General features: G+C 51.8%; 1 protein-coding gene across 5 annotated transcripts in view; it reads left to right on the top strand.

Annotated features, from left to right (window-relative positions):
* AK8 (adenylate kinase 8) overlaps positions 1-20772 on the top strand; it is a 115822-nt gene that overhangs the window by 48046 nt on the left and 47004 nt on the right. For all 5 annotated transcript variants that reach the window (XM_045883419.3, XM_045883417.3, XM_064580133.1 and 2 more), the window contains one exon: positions 5493-5582. In XM_045883419.3, the coding sequence (XP_045739375.2) occupies positions 5493-5582 (90 nt within the window). The remainder of the gene's footprint in view (positions 1-5492; positions 5583-20772) is intronic.

The raw sequence follows: 20772 nt of genomic DNA, 5'->3' as shown, positions 1-20772 counted from the left end.
AGTTGTGAGTTTGAGCCCCACGTTGGGTGTAAAGATTACTTAAAGTTTTTTTTTTTTTAATTAAAATACATATATCATAACCGTCCTCATTGAGTGCCTGTTCTGCGCAGTGCAGGAAGGGTGTAGAAAGAACCAGAGCGGAACATAAGGATCCAGGTGCATGGCCAGGCTGGGGGAGGGGAGTGAACAAGGTGAGATGAGTTTATCCCAATGTAGGTCCAGGTCTGACTGTGTCCAGAGCCTTGGTGCTGGGAGCCATTAGGAGAGAGGAGACTGTTACAATGTTTTCTTCACAAGACACTGTGGAGTGAGGTGGTTGTAGGCAGGAGTTTTAAACCATTCTTTCCTAATATAAGCGCTGGACACTCCACATTTTCCTCTAAACCCTTCTTTAGCCGCATCTCACAAAATTTTAATGTGTTGTGTTTTATCATTCAGTTCAAAATATTTTCTTACCTGCCTCGTGGTTTCTTTTTCTTTAATTTATTTATTCATTTGAGAGAGAGAGAGAGGGAACACGAGAGGAAGGGGCAGAGGGAAAGAGGATCTCAAGCAGACCACGCTGAGCGCGGAGCCTGACGTGGGGCTCGATCCCATGACCCTGACATCACGACCTGAGCTGAAACCAAGAGTCGGACGCTCATCATGGTTTCTTTTTTTTTTTTTTTAAAGATTTTATTTATTTATTCATGAGAGACAGAGAGAGAGACAGAGGCAGAGGGAGAAGCAGGCTCCCCGCGGAGCAGGGAGCCCGATGCGGGACTCGATCCCAGGACCCTGGGATCATGACCTGAGCCGAAGGCAGACGCTTAACCGACTGAGCCACCCAGGCGTCCCAATGGTTTCTTTTTTGACTTAAGTATTATGTATAAGTGTATTGCTTAATTTCTAGATACTTGGGAATTTTCCAAATTTGGGGGAGGAGTATTGATTTCTAATTCTGTTGTGCTCAGAGAACGTACCTTATATGGTTTCGGTCCTTTGAAATTTACTGATACTTTTTTGTGGCTCAGCATGGGGTCTCTATGGGTGGATTCCATGTGCGTTTGAAAAGAACACGTACTCTGGCCTCGGTGGGTGTAGTGCTCCACTGATGTCAGTTAGGATAGTATGTTTGATGGTGTGCTCAGTCCTTCCCTGTCCTCTATGATTTCAGTTACCGAGGGCGATACGTTAAAATCTCCGTCTCTGATTGTGGACGGGTCTCCTGCTCCGCCAGTCTCTGCCTCAAGTCATTTGAAGCCATGTTACTGGGAGCATGTACACGAGCACTGCTGTGTCCTCTTCATGAAATGAGCCCTTTCTCCTTAGGAAATGCTCTGCCGTCTTCAAGGAAGGGTAATGCCCTTCCTTGAAGAGTACTGTCTGATAGTCACAGAGCCCCTCCGGCTCTCTTATGATGAGTGTCTGGATGGTATATATTCTGTCCTTTTTCTTTTAAATCATCTGTGTCTTATATTCTATTTTTTTTTTTTAAGATTTTATTTATTCATTTGAGACACCGAGATACAGAGAGAGAGAGAGAGAGCATGAGCAGGGAGAGAGGCAGAGGGAGAGGGAGACGCTGAGCCAGGAGCCCGATATGCGGCCAGTTAATTAACACTGCATATTTTTGATACTGCTTCCTTTATTTTTTTATTTTTTTATTTTTTTAAAGATTTTATTTATTTATTTGAGAGAGAGAGAATGAGAGAGAGAGAGCACGAGAGGGAAGAGGGTCAGAAGGAGAAGCAGACCCCCCGCCGAGCAGGGAGCCCGATGCGGGATTCGATCCCGGGACTCCAGGATCATGACCTGAGCCGAAGGCAGTCGCTTAACCAACTGAGCCACCCAGGCGCCCCTGTGTCTTATATTCTAAATATGTGTCTTGTACACAACGTGTACTTGGGTCTTTCTCTCTTAAAATTCAGTCTGACATTTTCTGCCTTTTAATTGAAGTGTTCAGTTCATCTCTATTTTAAGTAGTTTTTAGTATGGCTTCGCCCACCGTTCTGGTTTTTTGCCTTCTGTTACCTCTTCTCTGTTCCTCCTTTCCTGCTAACTGTTGGATTAGCCAGATGTTGTTCAGTAATGCATTTTATTTCCTCCGTTGCCTTTTCAGCTGTATCTCTCTGCTTCGTTTTGTTAGTGGTTGCTCTAGGGGTCACATAGCATCATTTATTCCTCACGGTGTGCCTTGAGTTAATAACAAGAGTTATTAATATATATATTAATATATATAATTAACATATATGCTATTATATGTATATAATAATAACAGTAACAGGAGAACCCACAGCGGATGTCTTTCCAACTTACCTTGCTCCTCTCCTGTGTGCTATTTTTGGTCATACATTTTATTTCTACATGTTATAAACTCTACAATATATTGCAATTATTTTTGCTTTAGTCATTTGGTTTTTTAAGGGGAGAAATGAGGGGGAAAGGCTCAGTTAGGTACTGACACATATCAACACTTGTTTGTTTAGATCTACATTTCCATCTGATATCATTCTCTTTCCCCCTGAAGAACTTCCTTTAACATTTCTTGTAGTGCAGGTCTGCTGGTGACAAATTCAGCTTTCGTCTGCTGAAAATGTCTTTATTCTGCCCTCATTCTTTTTTTTTTTTTTTCCTGCCTTCATTCTTGAAGGATGCTTCTGCTACACATAGAAATCTATGTTGACAGGTGTTTTCCTCTTAGCGCTTTAAACATGTCATCCCATTGTCTTATGGCTTGCGTTGCTTCTGATGAGAACTTGGAGATTATTTTTATCCTTGTTCCCCTACATATAAAGCATCTCCCCCACCTAGCTGCTTTCAGTATTTTCTCTTTGTCTTTGGTTTTCAGAAATTTAACTATGAAGTATCAAGGTGGGGTTTACTTTATGTTTATTCTGCTTGGGTCGCCGAGATTCTCGAATCTGTGGATTGATATTTTTCATCACATTTTGAAATATTTTTCTTCAGTTTTTGAAATTCTCTTGCCATTATTTTCTCAAATATTTTTTTCTCCCTCTCTGTCCCCCCCATGTCCCTCCCTCTCTCTCCCATGTCCCTCCCTCTCTCTTCCTCACTCCCTCCCTCCATTTTTCCCTATCTCTCCCACTTCCCTCCCATTCTCTCTCTCCTTTTTCCCCTCCCTCTCTCTCTCCCTCCCTCCCTCCCTTTCTCCTTCCCTCTCCTCTCTTTCTCTCGCCTTTCTGGAACTCTGATTACACATATGTGAGACTGATACTGTCCACTAGGTCCTATGGGTCTATTCTTTCTTTCCAGGCCTCCCTTAACCTTCTCTTTCCTTCAGTTTGGATACTTCCTATGGCCTGTTTTCCTGTCTTCAGATTCACGGATTGTAGCTTATCCAAGGATCTTTCCACTTAAGATACTGTATTTTCCAGTCTAGAATCTGCATCTGGTTCTTTTTATAGTTTCCATTTCTCTGCTGGGGCTCCCCAACTGTTCACTCATTTTAACTAGCTTTTCCTTTACAGTTTTAAACATATTTATAATAGCTGTTGTTTAGTTCTCATGTGCTTGTTCTGACATCCATGTCATCTCTTGATCTGATTCTGTAGCCTGTTTTCTCTCTTTGTAGGGATCACACTTTCCTGATTGATTGATTGATTTTTGCATCTCAAGTAGTTTTTTATTATATACTAGACATTGTGGTTCCCTCATTGCTGAGAGTCTGGATTGTGTGGTTCTGCTTTAAGAATATTGAGTTAAGAGTTGAGTTCTAACAGGCAGTTAATTTGCTGCAGGATCAGCTTGATCCCATGGAGGCTGACTTTTAGTGTTTGTTCAGGTGACGCCAGAGTGTGCGTCCTCTTGGGCTCGTGGGCCCCCATACCTGGAGTCTCAGCTGACCAGGCCCCCGGCCCCGCCTCTCTCTCCAGCTGTCTGAGCACCAACATCTCCCTCCACTGTGTGCCTCCCCCTCAGCGCACAGCCTGAGTTTTTCTTTTTTTTTCTTTTTCTCAGAGGGAGTTTTTCTCTGCCGGGCCTGGGTGAGGGTGGTCTCACCCACCACGTGTGCAGCTTTGCATTGACCAAAGACCCCAGTGAGCCCCGTGAGGACTTCTGAAGCTACTTCTGCACAGCTCTCTTCTTTTCCAGGTTCCCCAAATCCCTGCTCTCAATCCAGTCTTTGCTGCCCGCTGTTCTGAGTTTGTCTCCCCTTCTCCTGTGCTGTGCTGTGGTTTGAAAAGTGCTTGTAGGTAGAAATCCAGGGGGCAGGTGGGACTCACTTGGGGTGTCTCCCTCCTCTCAAGGGTCACAGCCCCATGCTATCAGCAGTCCAGTGCCTGAAAAGAGTTGTTTCACATATTTTGGTCAGTTTTATAGCAGAAGGTATGTATGACATCTGGCCAGAAATGGAAGCAAAGTGTGGGTTTGATGTCACACAGCCATGGGTTAGAATCCCAGCTTGGCTGCCTAGTGGTTCAATGACCTGGGACAGGTTGCTCCATCACTTTGCATACTGAGCACAGTGCTTGGCACGTAGAAAGGTCTCAGTCACCGCTGGCCTTCATCATGCCCCCTGTTCCCTTAGCGAGTGGCACTGCCAGCCACTTCCAGTGTGTTCACTGCTGACCTTCACACAGTGAGTCAAGCACATCCCCTGGAGAGGTGAGGCTTTGGTGATGGTCGTGCTCTTAAACATTCACCGTTTTCACTTAATTTTAGGAGTGGTGTTTGGTTTCTTTAATATATAAAGAAAACCCCTTGGTCTTAAAGTTAAGAAAAACAAAACTGTGCAGTCAACCTGTCATGGAAACATAGCCGAACCCTCCAGCTTGGGCTCTTAGCGGCCCACCGCCAAGGACAGACAGCATGGGCTGGGTTTGTGCAAGCCACCGGCACTGGTTCGCCGGTGCCCGCGTGGTGGCCACAGCTGGGGTCTGGAGACCCGATGGGGCTCATGATAGAAAGGCTCCTGTCTGCACGGGCCATACATCCAAAGACGGCTGGGGGCTACAGGCCGGGCAACCCCAGAGAGCTGCCTTAGTTATGAGCGCGGCCATCTCTCCTGTAAACATAGCCAGAGTCCCATGGGGACGCCTGGCCCACGGAAAGGGCTGTGGGGACAGCGAGCTCCCCCGGTCTCCCCAGCGCAACAACGGTGTGGACACGAGCAAACGGGCGGCTCTCCCACCGCGTCACTCCCCAGCTCCGGGCAGAGTGGTGGTCGTGATTCCGGGCTGAGCGAGGCCCTGCAGGAGCCTATGAGGTGGCTTGTCTTGTCGTGTCCTCCCTGCACCATCCAGTTTTAATCCGTTCTCGGCCAAATGCATTCCTTTCATTCCACACCTTCCTCCTCAGCTTCTTTTTTATTCCCAGGTCCTTTTTGATAGTTGCTTTCACTTGGACACACAAACACACTCAGAAAAACCCTTTTATATTTTTCTCAGTGACCTTTTTTCCCCCAGCAGGTAGCACCAGGGCTTTTTTTTTTCTTGTTCTTCCTTCTGTTGAAAATTTAATGGGTGCCTTTCTGTTCCTCTCTCCTCCAGTCCACTGTGGGCAACTGTTGAAAGAGGCTGTAGCAGACGAGTCAAAATTCGGGGAGCTCATCCAGCCCTATTTTCAGAAGGAGATGGCAGGTAGGCCACACATTGTTCAATGGCCACAGCCGTTCGGGCTCCGGGGGGCAGATTGCGCCAGATGAGGCTCACTGGGCGCCGGGGGGCTTGGCCCCAGGGACAGTAGCTGGGAAATGGAAACTGGGCTTTCCTGTCAGCAGAGGCTCTGCCTTTGTTCCCCCGGCAGGGCCCCATCCTGAGCGGGGTGGAGGGGGGGTGTAGCCATGGTGTGTTATCCCTGGAGGTTGGGGATATTTCTGTTTCTCGAGAATGTATGCTTTTCGTAACTGAGAACTCTTAAAATTGAGAGCCAGGAGAGGCCACACAGCTGCCCACATCCTTGATTATTGGGCATACAAAATTACTGTGGGCCAATATTCTGATTTAAGCAGAAGTCAAGAGCCAGAAAGTTCAGACAGCTTTGCAGATACCAGGGTTGAGTGGCCACTGGTCCTCAGGGGCTTGGAGGAGGGAGGCGAGGCCACATCATCCTTTCAGGCCCCTCTGTGATCTACTGTCTGAAAGAGTTCTCTGTCAACCCCAGGGAGGACACCTGTGAGATTATTCTAGGTCAATTTCCTGAGCCCACAGATGAGCCATGGAGAAGGGGCCAGCCTGCTGAGGCCGCATGGCCAGTTCACATCTGAGCCCCTCTGGACGTGGCATTTCCTCCCTGGGCAGTGCACCGCACACACCCTCATCTTCCTCTCCTGCCTAAAGCACTGTCGCTCCCCTGTGCAGTCACCAAGTCTGCTGGGAACGTGTCCAGTGGAGAAAACCCAGAGCAAAAGCTGCCCTGTGGTGACGATGCATGCCTTGATGAGGACACGCTCCCAGCAGAGGGCTTGTTGGTTGTCTTCTACCATTTTCTGGGTAGAGCAGTTTGGGGGATGTGCCCAAGAACAGGCAGCTTACTCCTAACCCATCAGCTGAGGGCCCCCTGGGACCATGTCCTGGCTTGGCTCTCCCAAGCCCCCTTTAAGACGCTCCATTCCCCCAGCATGAGGTTCAGGTGAGGTGGGGTCAGCTCCTTTGGACACAGTGATCTGCATAGAGGCAGGTGGACGAGTGAGTCTGGTCATCCCTCCATCACGAGGGTATAAATCGAAGGCAGTAGAAGCAGGAAGCTCCAGGCAGGATCGAAAGCCAGTGCGCGCTTCGGTGCCCCCCTGTCTGGTTCGGATCCCAGAGCTGCCCCCGTGAGCCATGCAGCCCTTGTCAGAGCCTGAGGCCTCTCTCTGATGAGATGGGGATGGGAGTCCCTAGGTTCCCGGGCAGGGTTCCCACAGGGCGGGACGTGGTGCGCACACCCGGGGCCTGGCAGGCACGCTGTCGGAGAGTCCTGGTGCCCGAGCACACCCGAGCTGTCTCCTTCCCGCGATGCCACTCCCCATTCACGGGCGTGGGTGCCACTGGTTCTTGGCACCCTAAGGAACATTTGTGGAATAAGTGGGTGAATATAATAAGTTCACAGATTTATATCATTTTAATTTTTACTGCAAAATCATCCCCTGCACAGACTGGAGGACAATTTAACTCCCCACTAACAAGCACGTAATGGTTCAGAGAGAAAGACCGACAGACAGATGAGGCCGCGCTCACGGTCGGTGGATCTCGGGCAAGGGCACGCGGGAACTCTGGCTCTTCTTGCAGCTTTTCTGTCCTTCTGGCTTTTTTTCAAAATAAGGAGTTACCAAAAGTAAGCATTTAGGTGGTTTCCAAATTTGCACTCCCTCAGAAACACCGTAATGAGTCCCCTCGTACCTGCATAGGCTCGCGAACAGCCCTGACGCTGTGGGGTCGATGGAGCGCAGGGGGAGAGCCGTCCCTGCCTGGTGTGCTGGATGCTGTCCTCCGTGTCCCTGCCACCTCTCGTTTTACGTCGCTGCTGCAACAAACTCAGTTTGTTGAAAACAGCAGGTTTTCAGGTAAGGTAACAAACAGCACCTGTTTGTTACCTGACCGTTCTGGAGGTCGGAAGTCCTGGCCCCAAGGTGTGGGTTCCAGGTGTGCATGCGCCCTCCGGAGGCTCTGGGGAGCATCTGCTTCGTTGCCCCCTCCAGCTCCCAGAGCCCCTTCCTCTGTCCCCACAGTCAGCAGCACAGGGGCACCTTCAGATCCCTTGCTCCCCCGACTGCTGAAAATAAACCCCAGGGTCTTTCCAGTGGTGGGCAAGAGGCGGAACTGGTTTCTGCTTTGGGTTCTTTGGTGACTCCAAAGGAGCCTGGGGGCACCGGTCCCTGTAAAGCTGGGCTCTGCTCTCCATTGTCTCCTCTGCGCCCTGCTGTTGACTTGGCCCTCTGTGCTTCCACACTTCCCACAAAATTAAACAGCACACAACAGCAACCACTACCGTATCTTCTAACAGAAGCAATAAATTCTGCCGTTTCACTAATCCCGGTCTCGCAGGGATAACAAAGAGTGCATTTACATTCATAGCCACTAACGGGGTCTCATTGTGGGCCGTGCAAGCTGCTGAGACAGCCACGGTGCGGGGCTCACACAGGAGGGTTGCCGGAGCCACCCAGGTCTGGCGGGGACCTGCTTGGCCGCCATCTGAAACAGGAAGAAAATGTAAATGATTCTGACCCAGCTCGGTTTTGAAGGGAAGGTCAGACTGAACACTGAGGCTCTGCTTAGCCGACCACGGCCTTGCTTATCTGCCAGTCACTGCAGTTGGCAGGCCTGCCGAAGCCCCCTGAGGCCGAGGCCATCACCCATCTGGGCCCTGGATGCAGGTCACCTCCCTGCACCCCGAGTTCTGAGCCCAGTGGGAGGCGGACCTCTCTGGGGGCATCTGATGGAAACACGGCAGGGCTGGGAGGGCACACTTGGGCCTTCTGACATGGCTTCCCAGTCCAGGCCTGGGGACTAGCCAGTGGAGACCCCTCCTCCTGATAAATGGCCACACCCTGACAGTGGGGACGGGGAGACCGGCCTCAGACTTGCCCAGGAAGGACCCTGAGTGGAAGCAGGCATGGGGAGGGCAGCCCACTCCGCTGGGGGCGAGGGCCAGCCAGCTGGAGGATGGGAGCCAGAGGGACGGGGCTAGTCCAACCAATGACTCTCCTCTCTGGGGAAGAGTGGGGCAAAGGGCAGGGGAGCAGAATTCCTCCCCCAGATGCTGCCCTGGGCTCGGAAGGTATCCCCTCCATACTGAGAGCAACAAGGCACCCCCTCCCCGCAACACTTGTAGCCCATTGGCAGAATTCCAGCAGAGCGAGATAGTGATGTTCCTCCATTGTTCTTGGGGCCTGTTGGATGTCCGTCTTCAGAAGCCTAGGCATGCTTCAGATATCTCTGCCCTGGGTGCCAGCAGCATTCCTGGGAACACGAAGAGTGCCTGGCCACTCCCCTTCATGTGTTTTCACATGTGAAATCCAGAAGGCTCAGGAGGCTCAACTAAAGGGGCAGAGATTCTTGTCGGGGCTCAGAGGCCCCATCACCCTGGGCAGAGCTGGCCGACGCCACCACCAGAGCATCCTTCCGTGTAGCTGCCCCAGTGCAGAAACCCACCTCACCACCCCCCCATACTGGACAGTACCCTTCTGGGTACCAGACCTCCTGCGCTGGGGACTTTGCCCTGTGCCCCTGGCTGCTGGCCTGTAAGCCAGCCCTCCTGCCCGGCTCTCACTGGGACCCCTGCCATCACGGGCTGTTGCCCTCTCTCCACTCACCTTGGAGCTGCAAGCCCCAGAGACGCGCAGCTTTGTGATGGTGGTGCATCTCGGCCACCCTCATGGTCACCGTCACCACCATCACCAGCGCAGCAGAATAGATCCAGATGTCATCTTTCCCCCCAACGAGCCACTTCCTCTTAGTCCCCCCGTGGGGCCTCATGATGTTATGTCCCAGTCGCAACCTCTGCAGACTTAGTTATGTTCTCTTCCATCCTCACAGGTGCTGCCAACACCTCCTTCTTTGGAATCAGCAGCAAAATTAATAACTGTTGTTTTCCCATCTTTCCACATTTACTGGGCAGAGGGCTCCAGGGCCCATCATAGCCCATCCTAAATCTCTTGATCCTAGGCTCTTGGCGACCGCACCGTGGACAGAGGTTGGGGAGATGCTTCCTCTGTGTCCCGGACTTTGAAATATATAGGTCTGACCTCCTAACTCATCCCGACTCTAGCTGCAGTGAACAGAACAAATTTATTCCCCGGGGCTCTGCACGCCGTGTTCTTTATGCAGGCAACCTCCATTACAGGCAACGGGAGTTTGGGCTGTGCACGACACACAGGGCTGGGCCTTAAATCATGCGGGCTTAGCTGCCAGTCACTTTCACGTGGGTATGAAACAAGTAAAAAGTCTTTCAGTCTTTGCCCGAAACGTGTGAGAGTTCGCCTTGACCCAACTGCATTGTTGGGATTGTCAGGTCAGGGGACCACCAGTGTGGGCGCGTCCCCAGTGGTGGCATTTGAGGTGGCCTCTAGGAGGCTCTCCAGGAGAGGCACAGAGAGCTGTGCCTTCCAACACCTGCCCGCCGGCCTGTCGGCCAAATTACAGTGGGCTCCTAAGTCCCGTCACCTCTGTCACCAACCCACCGGGCCGGCTCCCCCAGCAGCTAAAGCAGTTCAGTTACCCGAAGGCCCAAACTCCTTGGTGCACACGCCAGGTGTATACGGACTTCCAGGTAAGAAAACAGCTGTTTAATTGGCGTAATAACTTTCCCCGAGGAGTGCCGGTCCCTATGCAGCGGAAAAGTAACAGGGAAGACAGATCATTAGCGAGTGTTCCCTGTGCCCTCTCCCGCACGCCCTCCTCTTTCCTAAACACCGCTGTCTGGAGAGGCTCCCTCCTGGCCTGAGTGAACCCGAGCGGTGGCGGGAGATCTGGGGGGCAATTCGAGGCTCATTTGCACCCTTTCCAGCCACGAGCCCTCGCCACAGCAAACGCAGCCCCCGTAACACACACCAGCCACACTGGCCCCAAATTGGCATGATCACGAGCGTTTCCGGAGCCTTCCATGCGTCTGCCTCCCAGGGGCCGAGGATCAGAGGTCCGCCGAACTGCCTGCCGTCCTTTTTAGGGGGAATTAATATTCTCAGCACTAAATGCACACTAAAGATTCGACAATAGACCAGCTTTTCTCTTTTGTTACAAACTTGCAAGGAGTTGCCGAGTTGAAAGACAAAGTAAATCTTCCCGTCTGAGTCAGTAAGCGGCACCGGATTGCTTGTTTTGCTCGGCGCAGCCTGGGCTGGCGGCGGGTGGAGGCGGGACCCCGAGGGACCTCTGCCCGGATGCAGCAGGGCTTTGCCCGCCGCGTGTTTGTACCGGCTCAAGACAGTGCGCGGCTCTCTAAATAATTTACCAGTTGATTAATAGACTCACAGGGGTATAATTAGAAGAGGAAGAGACGGTGGGTACAGTAACCGGTACAGTGCTTGGGGGAACAGGAGCCTTTATTTTTTTAAAGAAACTTTCTAGGGTGCTGGGCGTTTGAAGACAAGTTGGGAAGAGCTCAGTGCCTCATCTCTTTTGAAGTGGAAATAGGACAGTTTGAATCCGTCGAGTTTAATTTTTCACAAGCTTTAGGGGCCCCGCAGTGCAACTCCCTTTTTATTATTGAAAAAAAACCTCTACATTTTTCTTTCATTTTTCTACACACACACATACATACACGCACACACACACGCGTGCATGCATGCGGTCCAGGCAGTAAGTAATAAACACATTAATTTACTCTTTTATTCAGCATGTATTTTATTCACTTCGCCTCCCCCGGATGTGGCCCCATGCCTCCCTGCGGCACCCCCACCCAGAGCTCTCCCGCACGGGGCGGGGGGGGGGGGGCTGCCTATAGGTTGATTAATGGGCGCCCCCTGTAATTTATGCATTTTAAAGGAACCCTTACCTCGGTCTGACAATGCTTTTGAAGTAGCTCCTTTTTTCAAGTCAAACTTTTGACTTCTCCGCTGGGACCGCTACAAAGATTTCCTTATGGAAACTAGGTAGGAGCCTTTTTCAGCCTGAGAGGAAGCCACGGCTGAGAGAGCGCAACAGACCAGCAAGTCTCAGAGTGGCGGTGGCATTCAGAGGCCAGAGGGCCCGTTGGTGAGGACGTTCCAGAAAGGGGGTCAGCGCTCCTGTTTACCAATAGGTTCGTGCCCCCCAGAGGGTCCGCCTCCTTGTTTTTTCAAACTAGATTTTCGTCGCAGAAGGGTGCATTGGCTCTCTACGTTATTAAAACGAAGTTCTGCCAGGGTGTCATCAAAAGGTTTGTCACTGAGGGGTTGAAAAGCTTTTTGTTCAATGGCCAGTCCAGTGGGGAAACTAAGGCAGCGAGGGGCTCCCCACTCACTCATGCATCCTCTCAACGAAACCTCTCTCCCCACCAAGGGTGGGGCTTGTCCAGCGCCGTTCCTACCTGTCACCAGAGAGACAGCCACAGATGTTTTGCTGGGCTGAGTGTTCATCCAGTGCCCGCTATGTGCCGGGCATCCAGATTACAAAATGCAATGAAACAAAACCCAGACATTTCTGCGAAGTCTAAGGTGAGCCCAGAGGTGCCTGGTGTCCTTCTCACGCTGACTAGAGCTTCTGGAAGTGTTTCCCCTCCATGGGCAGCCCCGGTGGCTTCCAACCCACTCAGCTGTGAAATCGTCTGCGACAGGCCAGGCCCAGAGGCCCCAGCCTTCTCCAGCCAGGAGGTCTCCCAGTGCAGCCGTCTGGGCGGCTGCTCCCGCCCTGCTCCCCCCTCACCCAGAGGCAGGTGCAGCTAGAGACCCCTTTCCCTCTTGGAATGTGCTCTATGGGGAGCTGACACCAGCTTCTTTCTCCTCGGGTGGAGTGGCGCCTGAGGCGTCCAGGGGGAGGCTGCCCCAGTGACCTTCTGTGGGTCCTACACTTAGGACAGTCACCACGTCCCCCAAACAGATTGGGGACATGAGACTTGCTGGGGTTTGTCAGCCAGAAGGCAGGCTGAGGTGTCCCCACAGGGAGCGTGGCACTGCTGTGATAGATGAGGGAAGCGCCAGGCCCACACCTTCAGCCCTGCACCTGTCTACCTGCTGTGCTGGGAAGGGGGCGGAAGGGTGGTGGGTACAGAGGGGATTGGTGGGGCGGGGGCACAGGGGTGGGAGGTGAGAGGTGACGGGAGAGTATGGAGTCTAAAGGAAAGTGCCCGTGGCCACCTGCTGTCCTAGAGGGTCCAGGGGAGGCAGCAGGGGAGGGGAGAGACGCCTTTCTCCTCCTCACTTCCCACCTCAGACCTTGAGTGCACATATCCGATTTAGCCCCTGTGATCTTGACCGCAAGAACTCTGGTCTCACGCCCCTGCCTTCTGGTCATGCCTGGGTGATGGGGAGGTAAGATGGTCCTTGCCTACTCCAGTGTCTGTCCCCCAGTACCTCACACTGTGTGTTTTTGCTCAGGCTCTATCTGCCCGGCCAGTGGTTTTCTCCTGAATCCCCAGTGCCAGCATAGTAGGAGCTCAGCTAACGTTTATGAATGAATGAATGAATGAACAAATGAACGAACGAATGAATGAGGGAGCACACAGCAATTGACCCTGGATGGCATGGTGCCCAGAAACTTCTCTTCCTACATTTCCATTTAGGTGAGACCCCATTGGTCTGCAGGAACAAAGGGGAGAGCAGGTGACAGAAGGCAGCTGGCAAGCTGACTGGCTTCCAGAAAGGTGGTCCACCACGGCCCCTCCCAGATGGTCAGGGGAGCCGCCTCGGGTTCAGGCTCGGGACTCCCACCACTTGATTCCAGTTCAGACTCTGTGGCTTCCCAGCTGCATGAACTTGGACAAGCCACTCAGAGCCACAGTGCCCTCCTCTGTAGGGGGAGCTTTCCACAGCATCAAAGCCGTGGGTTTGCTGGCTGTGTAAAATGAACTTGGGTCTCTGCTGGATACTTACTACTAATGATGATAGCTAATCAGTATTCACATCAATAGTGGTAGTAGTGATGGCAATGGTAGTAGGAGCAAGATCCGTGGCTACACACGTCTGTCTCTTGGTGGGTTTTGGGTATTCTTTGGGCACCAGGACCCGGTGAAGGCCCAGCTGGCCATACCTCTGGTGCTCCAGGTACCTATTGGCAGCTGCCCGACAATTTAATGGCATAGAATGATGACTTTTATTGTGCTCTTGATTTCGTGGATGAGGATTTCAGGCAGGGCTTGCCTCCACTCGGTGCTGACTTGGACCTCCGTTGGCGTGGCTTGACTGGCTGCAGCTGACTGGCCTGGGTCTCGGCTCTGGTGTCAGCTTGGTTCCTTGGTTCTGCTCCCTGCACCTGCTGGAGCTGGTATGTCCAAGGCAGATTCCTCAGCCCCGTGCCTGGTGCCTGGAATGGGACCCTTGGAGCAGCTGGGGCTGGTCAGGCATCTGTCTCCACGCAGCCTCTTCACGCAGCCAGCCTCGGCTTCCTCACAGCATGGCAGCCTTCGGTTGGTCAGCCCTCTTATGTGCTGACTGGCTTCTCCTGGAACGAGCATCCCAGGGAGTCCAGGGTAGGGGTGGAGGGTGGGGTAAGCTTCGGGGCTTCTTATGACCCAGCCTTAGAGGTCTCAGAATGAGTTTCCACCTGATTCTGTTCATCAGGCTAGTCAATAAGACCAGCCCAAGTTCAAGAGGAGAGTATTAGAGCCTACCTCTCAATGGGAGGAGTGGGCATCCCTAGTCTGCCACACTCGGGGAGGCTTGAGGTGAGCATTGTGGCTTGTCAGGATTGGCTGCGTCTTGGGACTATGTGCAGTAGACAGCCTTCTAGATCCTCAGGAGCTGGGCGGTAGCGTGTCTTCCCATGCCACATAGGGGCTTGCAGATAGCTCAGAGACCTTAGAGTCCCATTCTGTTTTCAAGGGGAAGAAACCCCAGTTGGGAGGTAAAGTGACTCACCCAAGGGCACACTGCGAGAGAAACAGAGTGAAGGGCAGAATCCGCGCTGCTCTTTCCCCTGAGAGGCAGGTAGAGAGCACAGGGACTGAGCAAATGTCCTAGCTTTAGCAAGATTGCCTGGCTTTAAATCTGAGCTCCTTCAGCTATTAGCTGCGTGGCCTTGGGCAAGTTACTACTTCTCTCTGGGCTTCAGTTTGCTAATCTGTGAAATGGGGCTATTAGGAAGATCACATGAATTAGTACTTATATTCGAACAAATCCGTGCTTAGGACAGAGCCAAGCTCACATGCTTGTTAGTTAATGTGCTGCCGTATCTTTTCCATCCCAGAAAAACGGGTTCACAGTGTGCCTAAGTGAGCATTTTCTAAAAGTCCTGTTAATTTGCTAAGTGAAGCACCATTTATTTATAGAGGAATGTCTATTTTTAAATGGTCTTTTTTTTTTCTCATCTACAACTTCAGTAGACAAACTGAGTGTGCACTGTGGGAGGCTCTGCCTCTCAGCCAGGATGCACCCGTGGGGTGTGAGCACCCCCGTCTTGCCTTTGCTTTTCGCCCAAGTAGGCAGAGAGGGGAGTGATAGAAAGTGATAGAAAGGGGGGCAGCCGTCCTTCGAGGGATGAGCAGTGTGCAATATCCTCCTAATTGGTAAGAGCCCCAGGGCTAATGTAGTTCTCCGGACCTGAAAAAAAAAATCCAATATTAAAAAATCTGTTATTTCCTGGCATCAGTGTCTGCCAAGCAACTTTAAGTGCTGTTGTTAAGCAGTGTAGATGTTAGGATATGGACTTTGGGAACATAAAGAGTCTTAGATGTCTGTTCCATCTTGTGCCCACCAAGACAAGAGATTGTCTGGAGCAAGTGACCTGTGTTTACCAAGGAGGCAAACTGTCCAGTGGGCCTGCTCCCCGCTGAAGACTTGCAGGGTGTGAACAATTCGAACAATCCGGTTTCTCCTCATTTCCCCGTGCAGAGTTTAGAAAGGTCCTGTTTATCATTTTAAGTGCTCACTTTGGGCGCAGCTTCCAGGATCGGCCAGCAGGTGGCAGTAAATAATAAACAAATGGCATCACTAACGGACCACCCGGCCCGGGTCCTGGTGGGGTTGGTGCTGCCGGTCTTTCTCAGAGGCTCTGATTTTCCATGTGGCGGTGGCAGCAAGGGGGGCTTGCAGGCCTCGGCCGCCAGGAATCAGCACCATGGGTGGGGGGCAAAGGTCACCCGGAAATGGTAGTTTCGTTGTGCTGAATTACAGTGATAGTAATTTGGGGCTCTAGAGGGACCAGAGGGACCCACGTCCTGGGCCAAGAAATGGGTGTGGGGGGTGGGAGCCCCATTTCTTTCAAGCCTTCGTATGAGCTGGAAACGAAAAACAGAAACAAAGGCAGCCCTTTCTCCTCCACAGTCCCGGTCCTTTCCAAGACCTCCCCCCTCCACCTACTCCCTTCGGCAGCTAGCAGGAGGCAGGAGCTGTGTTGGGATGTCGGGAAGGGGGAAGAGAAGCACATTCTGAGTCTTCAATGAATGCTGACGGCTGAATGTCACCTTCACCTCGATTTCAAGGGGGGGGGTTTGAAGAGGGAGAGAAGCTACAGGGTGGTTGTGGGGTGTGTTTGTAGGCCAGGGTGGGTGGTGTGTCATGTACCGGGTGTAGACAGGTGTAGGGTACAGGGTGTACGTGCTGGGCATGGGGTACATATAGGTGTGTGTGGAAACGTGCGTGTAACGGGGTACTGTGTGTCTAGTGTAGGCGTGGGGCATGTCCTAGGTGTGGGGGCCATGCAGGAGTGTTGTAGGTGAGTACATGGGTATGAGAGTGTGCGTGTCTCTGTAGTGTATGTGTGTAGGGTGCATGTAGGCGTGTGTGTGGTAGACAGAAGTGGGTCTCTGAGCATGGGTGTAAGGGTGTGTGCCTGCAGTGTGTAGGGTGAGTGATGAGGCACTCAGCTCTTCCTGAGCTGCCCTGGTGGCAGGGAGGGTAAAGAGCTTCTTCTGGGCATATCCATCAATCTCAGGTCTTTTTTCCTTATAAGCCCTGACTGAGGGAGCAACTTTCTTTTCTCCACTTTTTGCCCTGGCCTTTTAGGGTCACCTCCAGCAGCCCTGGCCCCCTCGTGCCCTCTCCTCCAGCGAGTCCCAGGTCCAGGCCCTCACTGGCCAGCGAGTGCAGGAATGCAAGGACGCGGACAGCAGGGGGCAGTGTGGCGCAGCAGGAGGGCGCCTACCTAGCAGGGCCTGGAGCCAGTCCCTTCTGCCCCCGCTCGGCTCCAGTTTCCCCTGGAAAATCTCTGCCCAGGCCCTCCCTGACTCCCACTCAGCAGCTCTCTGAGGATGACAGACGTCAGACCCCCAGCCGGGGAAGGAGTCCATCCTTCTGGGCATCTCATGGGCACCCCTCCTCAATTGCCACTTTCTCCTGTCCGGATTGATGTGCAAGAGGGAGCTTGACTGGGCTGGGTTTTTAACAACAATGCCTTCCTTTCAAGACAGAGGGTGGGCCCAGTGTCCTGAGTAGAGTGGTGGGGGACCGGTAGGACCCGTGCGGGGCCGGGGAGCCGCTCATCTGGGCCCGTGGCTCCCCATCAACCCTGTGCCAAGCACACACAGCCGGCAGGGAATACATGGATTGAGATTTTAACAACCTCGAGGTCAGCGTGAGAGCTGCCATCTTTTATGGAAGATCTTCAGAGGGAAAAAAAAAAAAAAAAAACCCACCCTGAAACCATGTGATGTGGCCTTATGGAATAATGGGATATTCATATGTTGCACTTTGCTAAATTTAGGGTTGACCGGACCTTCTGGAGAGGTAGCCCTCGGCAGTAGCTTATAGGCAGGGTGAGATGTTAACTGTCAAGCCCAGAAATCAAGCCTGAGGCGCCTCACTCAGTGGAGAAAGACTTTAGACCGCACTGAAAATCTCTGAGACGAGGATAAAGGGTAAATGGACCGCATTATCAAGGAGACTTTAAACTTTCAGCAGAACACAGCCAGCGAGATTTGTTCCGAAAAGCTGCATTTTTGCTGAACCAGCTGGTCAGGCCTTGAGGGTTTGGGAAAATGAGTCGATAGCCTTCAGGAAAAGAAAGGCGGCAGCCAAACAAAAGTCAGGGGCCCTGGGGCACAGGGGTGGGCCCGGGAAAGGCGCTGGAGGCGGGGTGTGCGGGCTTCCTCCCCCCACCCCCGGCACCCTGGGCCTGCCCAGCCCAGCCACGGTGAGGCTGCTCAGGTAGAGGGAGGCCGGAGGCCTGGGAGGCAGTGTCCAGAGGCGGCCGTGTTTTGTTTCATCTGCTGGCTGCGTTTCCCAGCCCCCGCTGGGGGAGTACCGTGGTCATCTCTGCAGAGGACACCCTTAGTGTTATGCAGATCTGTCCACGCTGGGACCCTCCGAAAGCTCCTCCGGATTGACGGACGGAGCCTACCGGCCTTGTGGGAGATGGGGGTCTGAGCAACTTCCCCGGATTACCCGAGAAGGGCTGATCTGGCAAATAGGCTGCTGCTGCGGTCCTTCTGGGCAGAGCCTCTAGGGAGCTGGTGTAGTAATGGGGGGGAGGCTCCCTCCAGCACCCTGGTCCCCCCAAAGCGAGAGCCACTAATGGGGGCAGGTATGGCCTTCCGGGGAGATTGCATCCTTTGTCCCTTTCAGACAGTCTTTCACAGTGGCCATTCCAACCTCCTGTAGGCATTTAAATAATTTTCTTTAAACAAAACCCCGCTTTTTAAATGGAAGCCTTTAAACATGCGTGAAAAGTAGAGAATAAAAAAGGAAGATGCAGGGACCCATCCCAGTCCCATGAACCCACCCAAGCTCGTGCCACCTTGTGTCTGAACCCCCCCTGGAAGGCCGCCCTCCACGTCCCCCAACAGGATTTTATTCTGAAATAGCCCAGACATCAGCTCACATTCTTGGGACTGCCTGCTTGATCCGTGGGTGGGTCATGCTGTAGCCCAAAGGGGTGGCTGAGAGCCGGCTGTGGTGGTCTCCCCTTGCCTTGGGACCTGGTTCTGTGCTCTGAAGGACAATCCCTCATTCCACAGCAAACACGGAAGGGACCAAAGAGCCTTCTGGTTTTGGAAATGGTACCATTCACTCACTCCTGTGATCATCATCCACTCATTTACTCATTCAGAGTGTTTATTAAGTACCTGCCGTGTGCTGGCACAGTGCCTGACTTTATTTTTTAAATTTTATTTTATTTTATTTAAATTCAGGTAATTAACATATAGTGTATTGTTAGTTTCAGGGGTAGAGTTCAGTGATTCATCAGTTGCATATAACACCCAGTGCTCATTACATCATGGGCCGTCCTTCATGCCCGTCACCCAGTTACCCCCTCCCCCACACCCTCCCCTCCAGCAACCCTCAGTTTCCCATGACTAAGAGTCTCTTATGGTTTGTCTCCCTTTCTGATTTCGTCTTATATTATTTTTCCTTCCCTTCTCCTATGCTCGTCTGTTTCGTTTCTTAAATTCCACATATGAGTGAGATCATATAATTCTTTCTCTGATTGACTTATTTTGCTTAGCATAATACTCCCTAGTTCCATTCACATGGTTGCAAATGGTAAGATTTCACTTTTTGATGGCTATGTAATATTCCATTGTATATACACCACATCTTCTTTATCCATTCATCTGTTGATGGACATCTTGACTCTTTCCACAGTTTGGCTATTGTGGACATTGCTGCTATAAACATCGGGGTGCAGGTACCCCTTCAGATCACCACATTGTATCTTTGGGGTAAATACCCAGTAGTGCAATTGCTGGATCGTAGGGTAGCTCTATTTTTCACCTTTTGAGGACCCTCCACACTGTTTTCCAGAGTGGCTGCACCAGCTTGCATTCCCACCAGCAGTGTAAGAGGGCTCCCCTTTCTCTACCGTGCCTGACTTTACTGGGGTCCCTGCTCTCAGGGGGTGGTGTGAAGGTGGAGACATAGGCAGCAAAAAAATAGGCACCAATAATTAGCGGTTTGAAATTATTGTGAGCCCTTCTGAGAAGTGCTGACTTGAGGGTCTGTGTTTCCCTGACTCCTGAAAAGAGGGGCTCAGTCGTAATCAGCGTACATTCCCCCTTCTTCCCAGAAATGCGTGTCTTCCCCTCCTTGGAGCTCTCAGCACTTCCTGCGTCTCCCGAGTCCTCTGCCTTTCCAGCTGGACCAAAGCAAATATTGGCCCAATCCAGCCCTCACCCTCACACAACCGAGGCCTTAACCACCCAGCGTATCACCGGTCAGCAAGCTCATTGACCCAAGACTGGCTTGGGTCCCTGCCTCTCTGGCCTCCAGGGTCCTGAGCTCTGTGAGAGATCGGGTCTGATTCATAGGGTGTAAGAGGGGCCTCTCCACTCTTGTGTGGAGTGTGTGTATGTGTGGGTGTGTGTATGCTGTGTGTATACGTGTCTGTGTAGATTTAAATTAGACCATATCATACACACAGTTTGCTGACTTGCTCTTTCCCCTGATCTTCTGTCAGAGGCCTCTTTCCAAGTTAGTATGCGTAGAAATGGTTTGTTGAAGGGTGCATCGTATCCCATTGCACAGACGTACCATCCTTTATTTAACCTGTCTCCTGCTGACGGACATTGTACATTGTTTCTGATCATCACCACTGAAAGTGACACTGAGATGGACATCTTCCTGTCTGTGCTATTAGATCTTAGGTGTGAGTTCTTATAAATGCGACTGCTGGGTCGAAAGGCATGTACATTTTAAATTTCTTTAAAAAATTTTTTTAAAGATTTTATTTATTCATTTATTTAGAGAGAGAATGTGAGTTGGGGGGAGAGGCAGAGGGAGAGAGAGAATCTCAAGCAGACTCTGCGCCCAACATGGGGCTTGATCTCACGACCCTGAGATCATGACCTGAGCTGAAATTGAGAGTCAGACACTCAACCTACTGAGCCACCCAGGTGCCCTTACATTTTAACTTTTAATGCAAATTGGGAAATTCCCTCTAGAAATCTTTGCAAACTACCCCCCCGCCGCCAACCCCCACAAAAAGTCTCCTTGTGTTTCCATCTGGTCTTCCATTCTTCCCTCCAGTCACGTTTCTCTCCAGTGGAGGTCTCTTAAGCCACTGCCTTTTAGGTCTCGGTTTCTCAACTTTGAAATGAGAGAGGTCAAGGGGATGACCTTCCAGGACCTTCCCTCTGTGAATCTCCAGGGCTCTGAGCCTTACAAGCAGCCCCCTGTTGCCCCGAGCAGGCTGCAGGTCAGGAGCTCAGGCCTCCCTGGAGCGCAGCTTGCTTTCCAATAGGGCCTGACTGTTGGAGAAACAAATATTGGCCCAATCCAGCCCTCACCCCAACACAACTGAGGCCTTAATCACCCAGGGTATCACTGGTCAGCAAGCTCAT

Source organism: Mirounga angustirostris, unplaced genomic scaffold, assembly GCF_029215605.1.
Source record: "Mirounga angustirostris isolate CCGP_5_RB_7025 unplaced genomic scaffold, mMirAng1.0.hap1 SCAF_15, whole genome shotgun sequence".
NCBI classification, from domain to species: Eukaryota; Metazoa; Chordata; class Mammalia; order Carnivora; family Phocidae; genus Mirounga; species Mirounga angustirostris.
This window is presented reverse-complemented; position numbering and strand designations above follow the sequence as displayed.